General features: G+C 34.8%; 1 protein-coding gene across 2 annotated transcripts in view; it reads left to right on the top strand.

The window, feature by feature from the left end:
- The first annotated feature begins 623 nt into the window (after positions 1 to 623).
- Positions 624 to 16978, top strand: part of atrn (attractin) — a 113986-nt gene continuing 97631 nt past the window's right edge. Inside the window, exons 1-6 of one of the 2 annotated variants that reach the window (XM_087780503.1) lie at positions 624 to 1297; positions 11174 to 11257; positions 11648 to 11761; positions 12140 to 12268; positions 14023 to 14219; positions 16480 to 16648. In XM_087780503.1, the coding sequence (XP_087636629.1) occupies positions 1095 to 1297; positions 11174 to 11257; positions 11648 to 11761; positions 12140 to 12268; positions 14023 to 14219; positions 16480 to 16648 (896 nt within the window). In that variant the 5' untranslated portion in view covers positions 624 to 1094. The remainder of the gene's footprint in view (positions 1298 to 11173; positions 11258 to 11647; positions 11762 to 12139; positions 12269 to 14022; positions 14220 to 16479; positions 16649 to 16978) is intronic. The other variant, XM_087780504.1, reaches the window with a different exon arrangement.

The raw sequence follows: 16978 nt of genomic DNA on the forward strand, positions 1-16978 counted from the left end.
AATATTTAAACCAGCATTTGATTATGTTTTTGTATTTAAAAATAATACTTAATGTTTGACCTCAAACTAATAACATTTGTATTTATATGTTACATGGTATATTTCGAACGAATGAGAACTCGACAAAACATTTTTTAGTTTTATATTTAAAATATTTAATTTATCATATCACTTGCGTTTTTGATCCTTTAGCATTTATTTTTGACACGTATTTACATAAATAAATAATAAAATAATAATAATAATAATAAAATAAAAATACCTCTAGACACGTTCATCATTTAAGGATATTTAGTTTACATTTTACATTCTTAATATTGTTTTACAAATTGTAATTTTTCCCATTTTAAAAGCAGGTTACACAAATATTAAAAATACGTACACCTTATACTAAGACATGCAATTTAAATACAAATTAAATAAAAACAATTACAAAAAAATAACATTCTAGCGATAATTTAAAAAAATCACTAAATCACTAAAATAATTACATTATATTGTTCATAACATGTTTTTTTCCAGGTAGAAACATAATTATTATAGTAATTCGCGTTTTAAAGCAAGTTTTATTTCGTTTAAATGTACATGTTTCGACTGTTTGTTGTGAATCTACCAACGCGGAAATGTAATCGGTTTACCGTAATGACCCTAAAAACCCGTCACCTCAACTTCTGAAATCGCGTTAAAAGCGAACGTTTTATTTCGAGTCCAACCCCCTAAAAAAAACGAGACCGAACGACCTCCACTCGCGCACCCCACGCTCACTCCACGTCCCCGCGGTTTAAAGTCCAGCGCGCTTCTTCCTCCCCCCGGTTGCGCATTTCCGTTACTACGACGTCACTTCTGGCCGTGGATCTGCGGCTTCAGTGTTGCTGCGGCGCCGCTGCTGCTGCGAACCTTCCGGGAGGATGTAGAGCCAAGAACCCCGCGACCAGCGAACACTCTCTCCGCCCTTTCGACCTCCGTAGCGTCGCGACCCGGTTCCTCCTCCTCCTCCTCCGGGCTCCCCCCGGTGCTCGGGCTCGTACTCGTCCCCCCCTCCTCCCTCCCTCCTCCTCTCTAGCCGCTCAGCAGCCATCTTTTTGTGGGAGAGAATGTACGGCTGGACGCGGCGGGCCTCCTGCCGGGGCGCGCTGGTGCTGCTCGCCGGGCTCCTGGTCCTCCTCGCCGGGCTCGCCGCGGCGAAGGACTGCGACAAAGCGTGTCTGAACGGCCGGTGCAACAACGCCACCGGCAACTGTGTGTGTTTCCCCGGCTGGGTGGGAGACCTGTGTCAGCACTGCGGGGGGAGATTCAGGTACCGAACCCGGTTCTGTTGGGTTTTTATTATTCTTTATTTACGTGTCTGCGTCATCACCGTGAGACGGTTCCGTGGATCCCGCTGTGTGTTGACATGTCTGGCCCCCGTGACGACATCGCTTAGATAAAACACATCCCATAATATGAAGATGAAGCAGCGACATGTTTCACCTGCTGCAGGTGTTTACGTCATTTAAATAAAAATCAAATATTGACACGTTTTCATAATATTATGTTTATTCTTATTCGTTTAATGACGTCAAACGTGTATGTTTTGTTTATTTTGCGTTTTCTTTTCCTTCCAAATAAATATAAATTATTGTAAAGTTTTTAAAGAAATTAAAGAAATTCAATACATATAATAATAAATAGTATCTTCTTTTTATTTATTTATTCTAGTGTAGCTTAGCTAGTTGATAGTAGTGCGAGTGAAACTACTATCTTGAAACACGTATTTAAAAATAAAGTAGTATCTATATTATTGTTAGTCTCTCAAAAATGATTAAATAAAAAAATATATAAATGCTAAAACAAATGTGAATAGTTGTATGGTTTTGGAGATAACATTTAAAATGAAATTAAAATATTTTTATTCTAAATAATATATCCTGTGTAATATATTTAGCCAAAAATAATTAAATGCTACAATGTTTTGTGTTTCTTCCTTAAACGAATGATTTTAAGTGAAGAAGTATAATTAAAAATGAAAAATACATTATAAGAAGTATTTAAACTGCTGTTATGTGAAATGTGTAAATACCACCTTTTCGATCTCCTAAAAATAAGACATTTTATAATTAAAAAAAGAATATATATATAAATGCTACAATTTGTAGTATTTTTCCCCTTAGCAAATATAGTTAAAAATACAGTTTTGGAGAGATATAATTAAAAATTAAAAACAAATTTCGATTATTTTATTTTAAATACTATGTACTATTAAACCGCAAATTTTGCGAGTTAAGTGAAATGACCATAAGTAACACTTGTGTATTTTTTTGAAGCAAAGTATCTAAATTTGGTAATAGTTCATATACAATTTAAAATTAAAGTAAATAAAAATGCTGCAGTTTTAAGTATACATGTGAATTATTTTACAGTTTTGGAGACGTTTAATTAAAAACGAATTCATATTTATCATTTAAATTGTATGTACAATTTAAAAAAACATTTTTAAATTAGGATATAAACACTGTTAATCTCCCAAAAATAAGTAACTATAAAAAAAAAAAAATTAAAACTAAATATAAATGCTACTTCTAATTATTACATTATATATATTATAATATTATAGTTTTTGATATGTATAGTTGAAAGTAAAAAATATATATTAATAATTTGATTATACATAGTATTTAAACAGCTATTTTTGCTAGTTGATAGTAGTGCTAGATAAGTGAGATTACCAGTGTGTAACACTTTCATTTAAAATATTAATATTTAATTTATGTATATCTACGATTAACCAACAAAACTATAAGTTCTTATATCCGTCAGATATTATTTTGTTAACATTTTGAAATAAATTAATGTAAAAAAAAAGAACTAAAAAACAAAACTTGATCTCAAACTTTACAAGTTGTTTACATCTATACTTATGTATAAATATTACACATTTCTGTATTTCTTCAAACATATTAATAAAAAATGTTTTTATTTTATTTTTAGAAAGTAATTACGCTTCAAATGGCTCTTCTTGCGCTAGCATGGTGAGATCCGTGACACTTTGTGTATTTTGTACATTCTGAAAACTGTGATCATTTCCAGAATATACGTAAATATAGTAAGTAAATATTAATGCTACAGGATTCAGTATTCCCCCCCCCCCGCCCCCCAAAAAAAACACATTTCCTGAGGTAAATCCATTTAAATATTACAGCATATTTCAATAATCTTATTATTGAAGGAAGTACAATTTATACTGCTATTCTTGCTAGTCTAGCTAGCTGCTAGCATTGCTCGCTAGGTGAAATTACTACCAATTTTCTTAATTCAGAAAAACTGAAAAATGAACAACAAATTATAATTTCAGTCAAGAGTATATTTCTGTTTTTGTTGTTGACAAACGTCAATGTTTAAATAATGTGACCTAAAGCTTCTGTTTAGCTGAGCTGAATTGATTGAGTCAATGAATTTTAGGTTTGATTTTGAAGGTAAAATAACACGTTGTGATGTCATCACTTGGCGCCAACTGTGCACCAGATTGTAGCTACAGGAGTCAGGAAGTAATTTCAAGATAATGGCGTTTATTTTAGTTACAAAAAACAAACTTCTTTATTTTTACTTCCACTTATGGTTTGTTTTTGATAAAGCTAGGGTGGAGGGGTCAAAGGTCGTGTGTGTGTGTGTGTGTGTGTGTGTGTGTGTGTGTGTGTGTGTGTGTGTGTGTGTGTGTGTGTGTGTGTGTGTGTGTGTGTGTGTGTGTGTGTGTGTGTGTGTGTGTGTGTGTGTGTGTGTGTGTGTGTGTGTGTGTGTGTGTGTGTGTGTGTGTGTGTGTGTGTGTGTGTGTGTGTGTGTGTGTGTGTCGAGCTGACCATACGAGAGGTGGGAGGACGATGACGGTGTTGAACCGACAACTCTGTCGCTGCCCACAGTGAGAAGTGATGTAGGTTGAAAGTCTTCAATGAAAGTAGTTACACAACTGTTGTGTTCAACACTTCAGTGACTTATGAAGACGTTTAAATATATAATATCACTAAATATAACATCAAAATGGTCCTTGATCTACACAACACTTGTGTGTTCTTCACTACACTATTGTGTTCTTCATTACATTATTGTGTTCTTCACTACACTATTGTGTTCTTTACTACACTTGTGTGTTCTTCACTACACTATTGTGTTCTTCACTACACTATTGTGTTCTTCACTACACTTGTGTGTTCTTCACTACACTTGTGTGTTCTTCACTACACTATTGTGTTCTTCACTACACTATTGTGTTCTTTACTACACTTGTGTGTTCTTCACTACACTTGTGTGTTCTTCACAACAGTTGTATGTTCTTCACTAGACTTGTGTGTCCTTCATTACATTATTGTGTTAATAACTACACTTGTGTGTTCTTCGCAACACTTGTGTGTTCTTAATTACATTATTGTGTTCTTCACTACACTATTGTGTTCTTCACTACACTATTGTGTTCTTCATTACATTATTGTGTTCGTCACTACACTATTGTGTTCTTCACTACACTATTGTGTTCTTCATTACATTATTGTGTTCTTCACTACACTATTGTGTTCTTTACTACACTTGTGTGTTCTTCACTACACTATTGTGTTCTTCACTACACTATTGTGTTCTTCACTACACTTGTGTGTTCTTCACTACACTTGTGTGTTCTTCACTACACTATTGTGTTCTTCACTACACTATTGTGTTCTTTACTACACTTGTGTGTTCTTCACTACACTTGTGTGTTCTTCACAACAGTTGTATGTTCTTCACTAGACTTGTGTGTCCTTCATTACATTATTGTGTTAATAACTACACTTGTGTGTTCTTCGCAACACTTGTGTGTTCTTAATTACATTATTGTGTTCTTCACTACACTATTGTGTTCTTCACTACACTATTGTGTTCTTCATTACATTATTGTGTTCGTCACTACACTATTGTGTTCTTCACTACACTATTGTGTTCTTCATTACATTATTGTGTTCTTCACTACACTATTGTGTTCTTTACTACACTTGTGTGTTCTTCACTACACTATTGTGTTCTTCACTACACTATTGTGTTCTTCACTACACTTGTGTGTTCTTCACTACACTTGTGTGTTCTTCACTACACTATTGTGTTCTTCACTACACTATTGTGTTCTTTACTACACTTGTGTGTTCTTCACTACACTTGTGTGTTCTTCACAACAGTTGTATGTTCTTCACTAGACTTGTGTGTCCTTCATTACATTATTGTGTTAATAACTACACTTGTGTGTTCTTCGCAACACTTGTGTGTTCTTAATTACATTATTGTGTTATTCACTACACTTGTGTGTTCTTCGCTACACTTGTGTGTTCTTCACTACACTTGTGTGTTCTTCACTACGCTTGTGTGTTCTTCACTACACTTGTGTGTTCTTCACTACGCTTGTGTGTTCTTCACTACACTTGTGTGTTCTTCACAACAGTTGTGTGTTCATCACTACACTTGTGTGTTCTTCACGACACTTGTGTGTTCTTCACTACACTTGTGTGTTCTTCACTACACTTGTGTGTTCTTCACTACACTTGTGTGTTCTTCACTACACTTGTGTGTTCTTCACTAAACTTGTGTGTTCTTCACGACACTTGTGTGTTCATCACTACACTTGTGTGTTCATCACTACACTTGTGTGTTCATCACTACACTTGTGTGTTCATCACTACAGTTGTGTGTTCATCACTACACTTGTGTGTTCATCACTACAGTTGTGTGTTCATCACTACAGTTGTGTGTTGAGATCCTTCTTGACTGCCAACTTTCGTGAGTTTCCATTTGTCGATAAAGTTTTGGAAACGTGATCAAGTTTATCGTCTGCTCTGTGGTTTGACATACGCTTTCTTTTCTTTTTTTTCTGTGCACATTTCTTTCCTAGTCTTACCTTAACTTTTCTTCTTCCTTTTCTTTCTATCTGCTTTACCTCACTCTTTCTTTAAACATTTAAAATCTAATTTTTCCCATTGTTTCTCCCCTTCCTTTTCTTTCTTTCTTGAGTTTTATTTCTTCTTTTCATCTTTACTTTGTTCTTTGCTCCTCCTTTTCTTACGTCTTCATCTTTCCATCTTCTATCCACAGCTCCGTTCTTTTCCTTTTCCCTTTCCTTCTTCCATTCATTCTTAGACTTCACGTTTTCTTCTCCTTCTTCCTTCCTTTCTTGGAATATTTTTCGTTTTCTCCTCCCTTTTTTTTCCTTCTGTTCTTCCATTTTTTTCAGTCTTACATTCAATCTTTCCTATCCATCTCTCGATCCCTCCATCGGTCTTTTCTCCTTTTCATCCCCACCTCTGTAACCCACTCATCCCTTCTTCCTTGTCCTTTTTCTTTCCTTCGCGACATCCTACTTCTATCGTTGCTTCTCATTTATTAAATCCTCTGTTCTTTTCTTTTCCTACCTTCACATTCTTCATTCCTGCAGTCCGTCTTTGTTCATCTTCTTTCATTTTTTTCTTTCTTATCTATTCATCTGCTTGTTTTCTTGTATTTATATTCTTCAGTTCGGCCGTTTGTTTACCTTCGATGCTGTTTTAAAGGTAGCGTCATTTTTCATAATTAGCAAGTTAGCATTAGCATCTTTCGCAGCAGTTGTTGTTGTTTTTTTATTTCTCGCTCCTGGACAGCCTCGAAAACAATACGCTCGTAAAAATCAAAGGTTGAACTTTTACGAGCGTATGTGCGTTTGTTGATCTGGACTCTGTTGTTGTGTCGCTCAAAGAGCTGCATTTAAGCCTCAGACAATGGCCGCTCACAGAAGCTAACGCTGCTTCTCCAAATGTTGTTGTTGAGGCCGAGAGACGTCTAATGACTTTCGGACGTGACTGTGATGTGATATTGATCACGGTAGAAGGAAATGGAAATAAAAATTAAATTCCTTTTTTTTTTTTTTAAACTTAAAGTCGCAATAAACACTTTTCATTTGAAGGAAGTATTACACGTGAAATCATTTGATCGTACGAAGATAAGGAAGGACGTGAAAATGACTTCATAGCTTCAATATTACATTTCAGAATGTTGTTTTTTTTCAAATCCAAACTAAGGGCCGTGATGTACTTTAAAGTGTTATGGTTGTGTTGGCCAGCTGTTGCCATGGTTACACTATCTTCACTTCTGCAATTCAAACAATCTGGTTGTTGTGTCATCAACCTTTATTGTCCGGTTTAGGTTAACAACTCTGTCGTCTCAACGTTGACAAACTTTGAGGGTAGATTCACTTCTTTTTTTTTAACTTGTTTATTATACGTTTATAGCAGGGATGTTAGAAAATACTGTGATGGAAATATATTGCATTATTGCTTTTCACGATACTGTATTGATGTACAACAGCAGTGAATAAATTTTTATATATATATATATATATATATATATATATATATATATATATACTCAAAGAAATGCATTATATTTTCATTATGGTTTCAATTAAAATAAAATAAAACAATATATACAATTAACAAATATTCACTGCTTTTCTTTTGCATTAACACTTCCGGCCACTTGATGGCAGCAGTCATTACATCCTCCGCAGCTAAAGGAACATTGAAATGCCGGAAATTACTGAGGACGAGAGGATACGGCAATAGTATCCGACAAGACTCAGTACTCGACAATACTACAAATACATCCTCGTTACTACAGTTTTGTAACACAACGCAATATATTGTATCGTTGTCTCTTGTATTGCGATACGTACTGTATCGCGATATGTACTGTATCGTGATATGTAATGAATTGCGATACGTGCTGTACTGTGATACGTAATGTATTGCGATACGCACTGTATTGCGATACGTACTGTATCGCAATATGTACTGTATTGTTATATTTACTTATTGTGATACGTACTGTATTGCGATATGTACTGTACATAATACTATTAATAGAAGCAACAACTGCCTTGTAACTTCTTTATTTATTAAAAGTACACGAAAAGCACTTTCTTGAACCCGGGGTGTCAAAGCTGGCCCACTAGCTAGTTTTATTGTGACCGCAAGAGATTTAAAAGTACATCTGTTTTAAAGAAAAAAACGCAAGTTAAAAACCAGATCAGTGTTAAGGACTAAGGACAGAGGCTGGTTTCGACCAAGAGCATTTGTGCGGATGAAAGGATCAGATCAAGATGAAGAACCGCGGAAGTCGTGTCGAAGGAGATGTTTTCCTGCTCGCGTCGAAGAAATACTATCTGGACCAATAAAACGTGCGATGAATAGAAATTGCGTTCGGCCCGAAAGACTTTGGCGGCGTCTTTGCTATTTGTCCCTTTTTTTGCATGATGGATTTCGGCGACCTTGCTCAAGGGCGTCTTCATATTTGTTTTTTTAACTTTTGCCCTCGTCTTAACGCCTTTATAGTCGATAACGGTCGAGTTTTACCGCAATGCATTCTGGGTCGCTGATGGCGAATATTCTTTGAAAGTCATTTTTCTTTCGTTTTTGAATCTTCCTGCCACTGGTTGGGATGATTTTTCCGGCCTTGTGTTTGATGAGTGACTCATTCTGAAGTCGGAGGTTTTGGTTCTGTTTTCTTTGGGTTTGTGTTTAAACTCCAGCAGCTGTAGAAAGCTCAGCATGTTGCGCAACACTTGGGTCATTCGTTAACTATTTTAAAAACTGGTCGAGACTTTTCCCAGAAGCGTTTAGTTTTCAATCGAAAGACAAACATCTCGACAGATTCCTTTCCTCGTAACATATTTTGTTTAAAGGGTGAAGTGAAGATACTTGCGTAGTAGAACGTTCTGATGTCGGCAGAAATCTTGTCTAAAATCTCATTTACACAAAGTGTACTTCGTATACTTTTCTTTTAAATTGTCTGAGTTACATTTTTTTCAAATGTTTAAATGAATAGAAAAAAAATCTGAATCAGAGAAGAAATCAAAAACTTAAAAAATGAATACAAATACATATTTATATATTTTTTTTATTTTATGTGTACATCAGATTTAAAATTAAAATGCAATTTTTGATAATTTTTTCGTTTTGGTTTTTGGCAAAATCTCAAATTTTGTCGAAAATAAAAAGAAGGTCAAATTTAGAATCATCAAAATAAATTGTGAGTTTATCAAATATTGTTTATATCACTGATGTAGAAGCAGGAAAATTATTTTTGTCATTCAAACGTTTTGTAAAATTATCATTTTTAATTCACAGTTTATTAAAAAAAACAACTAAAATGAACCAATTAATGACTCGTTAGTAATTCACTGCTATCATCAGATTCAAAACAAAAATGCGATTATTTTCATCGTTGTTTTTTTCAGTAAATAAATTTCCCCGAAGAGAAGCTAATTCTAAAAATATTAAAATTAGGAATAAAGGAAAATAAAGGACCATCAAAATAAATGGCGAGTGAAGTAAACGCTTATATTAATATTTCTAATGTGGAAGTAAAAAAAAAAAAAAAAAGTTATAAAATGGTTTTGTCATTTAAAACAAATTGTAGAATTTAAACTTTAATATAATTTGAATACTTGATAGTTTTGAAAAAAATTAACCTCTTAACTCTTGTATACATTTTATAAAAATATATTTTTTTTTATTAAATAAATCCACCCTAAAAGCATGAAATCCTCAAATGTTGTGGACATTTAAAGAAATATTTAAAATAAATTAAGAAACAAAAATGAATTTCGAGTACATAAACTATTTTTAATTGGTAATGTAGAAGTAATAAAAGTATTTAAAATATCTAATTTAAATTGTAATTTAAAAATCTAAAATGAACCTCTTAGTAACGCTTAGTAACAAGAGTGATGTACTCTTCTACATCACTGCTTTTTATCGGATTCAAAAACCAAAATGCGATTTTTCTAAAGCATCTAAATGTTGGTCACTCGTGTTGCTTCATGTTCCTCTGCTGACCCGGATCCGTCCACTGCTCGTTTCCTCCGTTTGTCTAGTTATTGTTTTCCTTGTGAATCGAGAAAGTCTCCACGGACTCGTTAGAAAGTCCACTCGAGACAAGTTTCCTCTGGAGAAAAACAAGTATGTAACTAAAACACAGGTTAGGAAACAACAAATGCCATCAACAAGATTATGACCATTAAAGCCACACTAGGTAACATTTTGACACGTTATTAGTGTTTTTGGTTTAACTTATTTTGAAAATGGGAAACTCGCACATTAGATTGTTGTTTTTTTTTTTAAAATAACTATGTACAAACAGAAAACTGGCAACAGCGAAACATAGAAATTTCAACATTGCAGTGACACTATGCCGACACTAGGGGAGCCAGAAACGCTGTTTAAAATACTACTGATCCGGCTTTTAACAGTTTAACATGGAAACTGATTTGGGATGTTGGTCCGTTATAAAGGTTTATCTAAAAAAAATATCTTCAAAACTTCATGTTTTAACTCTTTATGTCTTCATTTATCCTCAAGTGATGCTTAATAGAAGTAAAAGTAACAATGCAGTGACACTATGCCGGGAGCCAAAAACACTGTTAAAATTCCACACCGATCGGGCTTTCAACAATTTAACATGCTGCTTTAAAGGTTTATCTAAAAAAATATATGTTCAAAACTTCATGTTTTAAACCCTAATGTCTTCATATACCTTCCAGTTATGCTAATTTTAAGTCATCTATGTATATATATTTTTATTATTTAAGGTAAATATCTCTCTTAAATGAAATTTCATAAATTAACTCCTCATTTATCCTTCAGTGATGCAAATAAAAGTAATTTATTTGTTTTTCAAAATACATTTTGAAGTAAAAATCTCTTCAAAACTTGATGCTTTAACTCTTTACGTTCTCATTTATCCTAAAGTGATGCTAAATAGAAGTAAAAATAACAATGCAGTGACACTATGCCGACACTAGGGGAGCCAGAAACACTGTTTAAAATACCACCAATAAGAATTTTAACAATTTAACAGGGAAACTGATTTGGGATGTTGGGCTGTTATAAAGGTTTATCTGAAAAAAAAAAAATCTGTTTATAATAAAAAAAAAAGGGAAACGTATAGTAGAATTAAAGGCAGATGTATATTATAAATAGAAAAATCACTTTTATTCTGACATTACCGGCCATAAAGATGTTTCTGATTCAGAAATAATCCATGAATGAGGATGAAAGTTCAAGTCTCATTAGAAAAATAAGTCGCCCTGATCTGCATGTTTTGGATTTTAAACGTTTGATTTACAATGTTTTTTGTTTCTATTTCTCTCCAGGTTAACTGGACTCTCTGGTCACCTGTCGGACGGACCAGGAAACTACAAGTACAAGACCAAGTGCACGTGGCTCATCGAAGGACAGTGAGTCGCTCTTTTAAAATTGCCTTTTGAAAATAAGTATTTTATTTCAGATGTTGTTCATGAATCGATCGCATCATTTGGCATCAGACGAACGGAGACGGAAAAAAAAGATCCATTCATTACAGACGTTGCCTCTGATCGTGGAAACGCTCCGGCAGCACTTCTCACGCCTCACTTCAGATCCAATCACTCGTCAATGGCGACGATCGACATCTTCATTTCGCCCATAACGGAGAAATGATGAGCTCGTCCAGGCGTTAAACCCTTGACACTTTAAGAGATTTTTGTTGATGACTCAGATGATTTTATTTCTGTATTAATTGTATTAATTTATTTTATTTTTATCCATCAATTCGACAAGTTATTTAATTACATTTTTTTTACTTCCAGGCCCAACTCGGTGCTGCGACTGCGATTCAACCATTTTGCGACCGAGTGCAGCTGGGACCACCTCTACGTGTACGATGGGGACTCCATCTACGCCCCCCTGCTGGCTGCTTTCAGGTACTGCTCTCACTTTCAAAACAAAAATCTTCCATCTTTCCTTTTTTTTTTTATAGCATCCATATGGAAGTATATCAGTGCCAATCCGAATATAAAATGATTGAATGTAATATTTTAAATGTTTTTTTTAAGCATTTCATATTATTTTTGAATAATTGAATTAAACGATTTCTCTATTAATAGAATTAATTAAAGTGTTTTTAGTAATTCAAAATATTTGCATTATTATAAAATGTTTTTATATCCAATTAAAAAGACAAGGAATTAAAAATATATTGAATTTAGATAATTTATTTTTTCCTTATTGGACCTAGAATATCAAGCTCTATGCGTTAGAAAGAATGAAATTAATGCATTTCTTTCTAATGAAATCCACAGCGGCCTCATCGTTCCCGAGGTCTCTGCCAACGAGACGGTTCCCGAGGTTGTGTCGACGTCCGGCTACGCTCTGCTGCACTTCTTCAGCGACGCCGCCTACAACCTGACCGGCTTCAACATCTCGTACCAGTGAGTGCTCCTGCAAAGTATCGGGTGCTGAAGTCTGGGTGGAGCTAGGAAAGATCTTTTATAAAATATATGTTGAAGTAAAAATCTCATTTATCCTCCAGTGAGGTTATTTAGACATGATTTTTTTTTTTTTTAAATTTATTTTGAAGTTAAATCTCTTAAAAAATGTAATGAAACTTGAGGTTTTAACTCCTTGTGTCTTCATTTATCCTCAGTGATGCTAATAAGCTAATAAGTAATTTATTTATTTTTAAAATGTATTTTGAAGTAGAAATCACTCAACATTGTGGAACATTTGAAGCATTTGAAGCATTTACTCTTGATGTTGTCATTTATTCTCCAGTAATGCTGATAAAATGGTTTTTAAACATGAGAAAATAACCAAAAAAATAATAATTTTAGAAGTAATTTATTGTATTTTAAATTGATTTTTGATAAATAAAACTCTTCATGTCTTCATTTTTTCTCCAGCAATGCAAATAAAAACCAATTTATTGTTAAAAATGAGTTAATAATATAAGAAATAATTTGAAGTAATTAATTGTATTTTTAATCGATTTTTTAAACTAATTTTTAAATAATAAACTGAAGTAAAAACTCTTAAGAAATAGAAAGAAAACCGAAGAAGTTATTTATTGTACTTTTAATAATGATTTTAATTTGATTTGATTGATTTTTAAATAATAAATTGAAGTAGAAAAACTCTTAAGAAAACCTCCATTTATTCTAAAGTAATGTAAATAAAAACTAATTCATTGTTTTTAAAAATGAGTAAATAATATAAGAACTAATTTTACAAGTAATTGATTGTATTTAGAATATATTTTTTAAATTGTTTTTTTAAATAATAATCTGAAGTAAAATCTCTGAATAATTAAAAAAAACTCATCATGTATTCATTTTTTCTCCAGTAATGCAAATAAAAACGAATTCATTGTTTTTAAAATTAGTTAATAATATAGGAAATAATTTGACAAGTAATTTATTGTATTTTGAATGGATTTTTAAAATTCATTTTTAAATAATAAACTGAAGTAAAAACTCTTAAGAAATAGAAAAAAAACTAAGTAATTTATTTTACCTTAAATAATGATTTTAATTTGATTTTAATTTATTTTTAAATAAGAATCTGAAGTAAAATCTCTTAAGAAAAAGAAAAAAAACGAATAAGTCATTTATTGTACTTTTAATAATGATTTTTAATTTGATTTTACTGATTTTTAAATAATAAATTGAAGTAGAAAAACTTCTTGAGAAATAGGAAAAAAAAACTTAATTTATTCTACAGTAATGTAAAACTAATTCATAGTTTTTAAAAATGAGTAAATAATATAAGAAGTCATTTATTGTATTTTGAATGGATTTTTTATGGTTTTTAAATAATAATCTAAAGTAAAAACTCTTAATTAATAGTAAATAAAACCTCTTCATGTCTTCATTCACACTCGTGTGACGGTACCGAGACATCATTAATTGCTTATTTGTGTGTATAATGGCGGCACGTTCACACAAACATGTGGGTTCAGATAATAATGTGTCGACTGCTGCTGCTGCTGCTGCTGCCGACAGCAATAACACGAAGGCGTCAGTCAACAGCTGAGCGACGTCGGCAGCATCTGCTGCAGTCTTGGGTGTGTTCGCAGCATCTGCTGCGCTCGTGACGACTCCGTCGTTCTCTGCCCAGATGAGCGACAAGTGTTCACTCGCTGTCACAACACGAACATTGACATGTTGCACTTCTGTCTCTCTCTCAGCGTCAACTTGTGTCCCAACAACTGCTCCGGTCGAGGCGAGTGTCGTGTGCAAAGCACCTCTGGCTCGGTGTATTGTGAGTGTGAAGTCAACTGGAAGGGCGAAGCCTGCGACACGCCGTACTGCCAGGGCGACTGCGGCGCTCCGGAGCAGGGCCAGTGTCACGACAAGAGTTGTGTTTGCAAGCATGGCTGGCAAGGTGAGTGTTTTTTATTTTTTGGTGTCACGAAAGATTCACGGAATAAAATAAATGAATGTCTGTCGTTAAAATTATGAAAAAGTCTTCACTGTAAAGTTTTCAACGATTTTTAGTCACTGTAGTATTATTCCACGAGTCACTGTAGTATTACTGCGCGAGTCACTGTAGTATTACTGCGCGAGTCACCGTAGAATTTCTGCGCGAGTCACCGTAGTATTATTCCACGTGTCACCGTAGTACTACTCCACAAGTCACCGTAGTACTACTCCACAAGTCACCGTAGTATTATTCCGCGAGTCACCGTAGTATTATTCCGCGAGTCACCGTAGTAATATTCCGCGAGTCACCGTAGTAATATTCCGCGAGTCACCGTAGTAATATTCCGCGAGTCATCGTAGTATTACTCCGCGAGTCACCGTAGTATTACTCCGCGAGTCACCGTAGTATTACTCCGCGAGTCACCGTATTATTACTCCGCGAGTCCCTGTAGTATTACTCCGCGAGTCACTGTAGTATTACTCCGCGAGTCACTGTAGTATTACTCCACGAGTCACCATAGTATTACTCCAAGAGTCACCGTAGTATTACTCCAAGAGTCACTGTAGTACTACTCCACAAGTCACTGTAGTATTACTCCATGAGTCACTTAATTATTACTCCACGAGACACCGTAGTACTACTCCACGAGTCACCGTATTATTACTCCACGAGTCACTGTAGTATTACTCCACGAGTCAACGTAGTACTAGTCCACGAGTCACAGTAGTATTACTCCACGACTCACCGTAGTATTACTCCACCAGTAATCGTAGTATGAATCTGCAACTCATCGAAGTATGAATCCGCAAGTGACCGTAGTATGAATCTGCAACTCACTGTAGTATAAATCTGCGACTCATTTTAGTATTAATCCGCGGGCCAGACTTGAGTTTAACATATGTTAGTAAATATTATCAAAATATAATCGAGTACATAGACATGAAACTTAAGTTGTTTATTAGTCAACTCAAAAAGTATTTTACAGTAAAGCTAGTGGTAACAATCAAGTGTTAGCATTAGCTGAAGAAGTCTAACACTAACGTAAAAATAAGTTAATTAAATGTATTTTTCCAAAAAGTTATCTTTGACCTTGATCTTTACTAAATCAGTGGACGCTCTGGTACTTCTTAAAACAACCCGGGTTTATAACCGACAACTTCAATGAGCTTCACTTTAAGTGTTCTCACAATTCCCAGAGCTCGCCAGACTTTCTATCCTTCCTTCATTAGCCTGTCGTGGTATTAATCCGAGGACGAGTCCAGTCCACAGCGACGCTCTCAAAATGGACTCATTTTCCACGCCATCCGGAGCGAGGAGACGGACGTCTCTGGGATGGAGGCAGCGCGGCGTTTAATCTCGCTTTCACAGCGAGCGCCCTTAAACAAGCCGCCGCCTCCAGGGAGAGCGGCGTTGATTTTTATTTATAGCGAGGAAACCATGTCGGCTTGACCGCGGCGCAGAGAGAGAGAGAATAGCTGGACGGAACTCCACTTCCTGTCACATGGTGCTTTGTTATTGCCTGAGGACTGATTGACTTCCTGTTTGGGCAGTTAGATGTGTTGTTAGCTCCTAGCTAGTTGATGCTAACGCTGTTTTTTCAATATGTAAATATGAATAACAAGTTTTAAAAATGTTTTTTTTTCTCCTCATAGACTTGGCACTTTAGCTTTGAATTAATTAATTAATGTTTTTATTAATATATATTGTAAAACAAGGGGAATCTAAAACGTAGAGAGGTAGCTGCTTACTTAGCTTGTGTGTTAGCATCAGTGGTTCTGAGGTCGTATTGATCACTTATGACAATTTTAAAAAATGTTTTTCTTTCTCCTCATAGAAGAGGCACTTTAGTTTTGAAATACTTAATTCATGTTTTTATTAATATATATTGTAAAACAAGGGGAATCTAAAACGGAGAGATGTAGCTGCTTGCTTAGCTCGTCGATAGCCCCGTTAGCATCAGTTGATCTGAGGTCGTATTGATCACTTATGACAATTTTTAAAAATGTTTTTTTCTTTCTCCTCATAGAAAATGCACATTAGTTTAAAAAAAAAAAGAAAAAAAGTTTTTATTAATATATATTGTAAAACGAGGGTGAATCTAACATGGAGAGATGTAGCTGCTTACTTAGCTCGTCTGTTAGCATCAGTGGGTCTGAGGTCGTATTGATCACTTATAACAATTTCAATTCACTATCTCCTACTTTTTTTTTTTGTGGAACAGGTCCAGACTGCTCTGTCCCGGTGCCTGCCAACTCCTCGTTCTGGACCAGAGAAGAATCCTCGGAACCCGGTCTGGCCCGGGCGGCCCACAAGGCCGCGGTGGATCAGGGCGTCATGTGGGTCGTCGGCGGCTATGTCTTCAACTCGTCCAGCTATCAGATGGTGAAAGCGTGAGTGTTTAATATCCAAACCCAAAGGACTTTGAACCGAACACACATTAAAAATAGTTTTAATACGCACGTGTGCGTTTAAATAACATGTTGGAGAGCGACTGACTCTCGACATCCTCTCGATAATTACAGTCGCATCAGGCCGGACGTCTCTATCATTTCAAACTCAAAGATTGCAACAGCAGCTGATGTTTCTCCATCTCGACTCCACCCAGTTATTTAACATGACCTCATGTTCTCTGAGGACGCTCTAGAAGATTGAAACTGTCATGTTTTAATGGAAAATGGCTGTTATTAAGTCGAACACAAGGACAAGCCTCGATATAAAAG

This window comes from Callionymus lyra, chromosome 18, assembly GCF_982586985.1.
Source record: "Callionymus lyra chromosome 18, fCalLyr1.hap1.1, whole genome shotgun sequence".
Taxonomy (NCBI): Eukaryota; Metazoa; Chordata; class Actinopteri; order Syngnathiformes; family Callionymidae; genus Callionymus; species Callionymus lyra.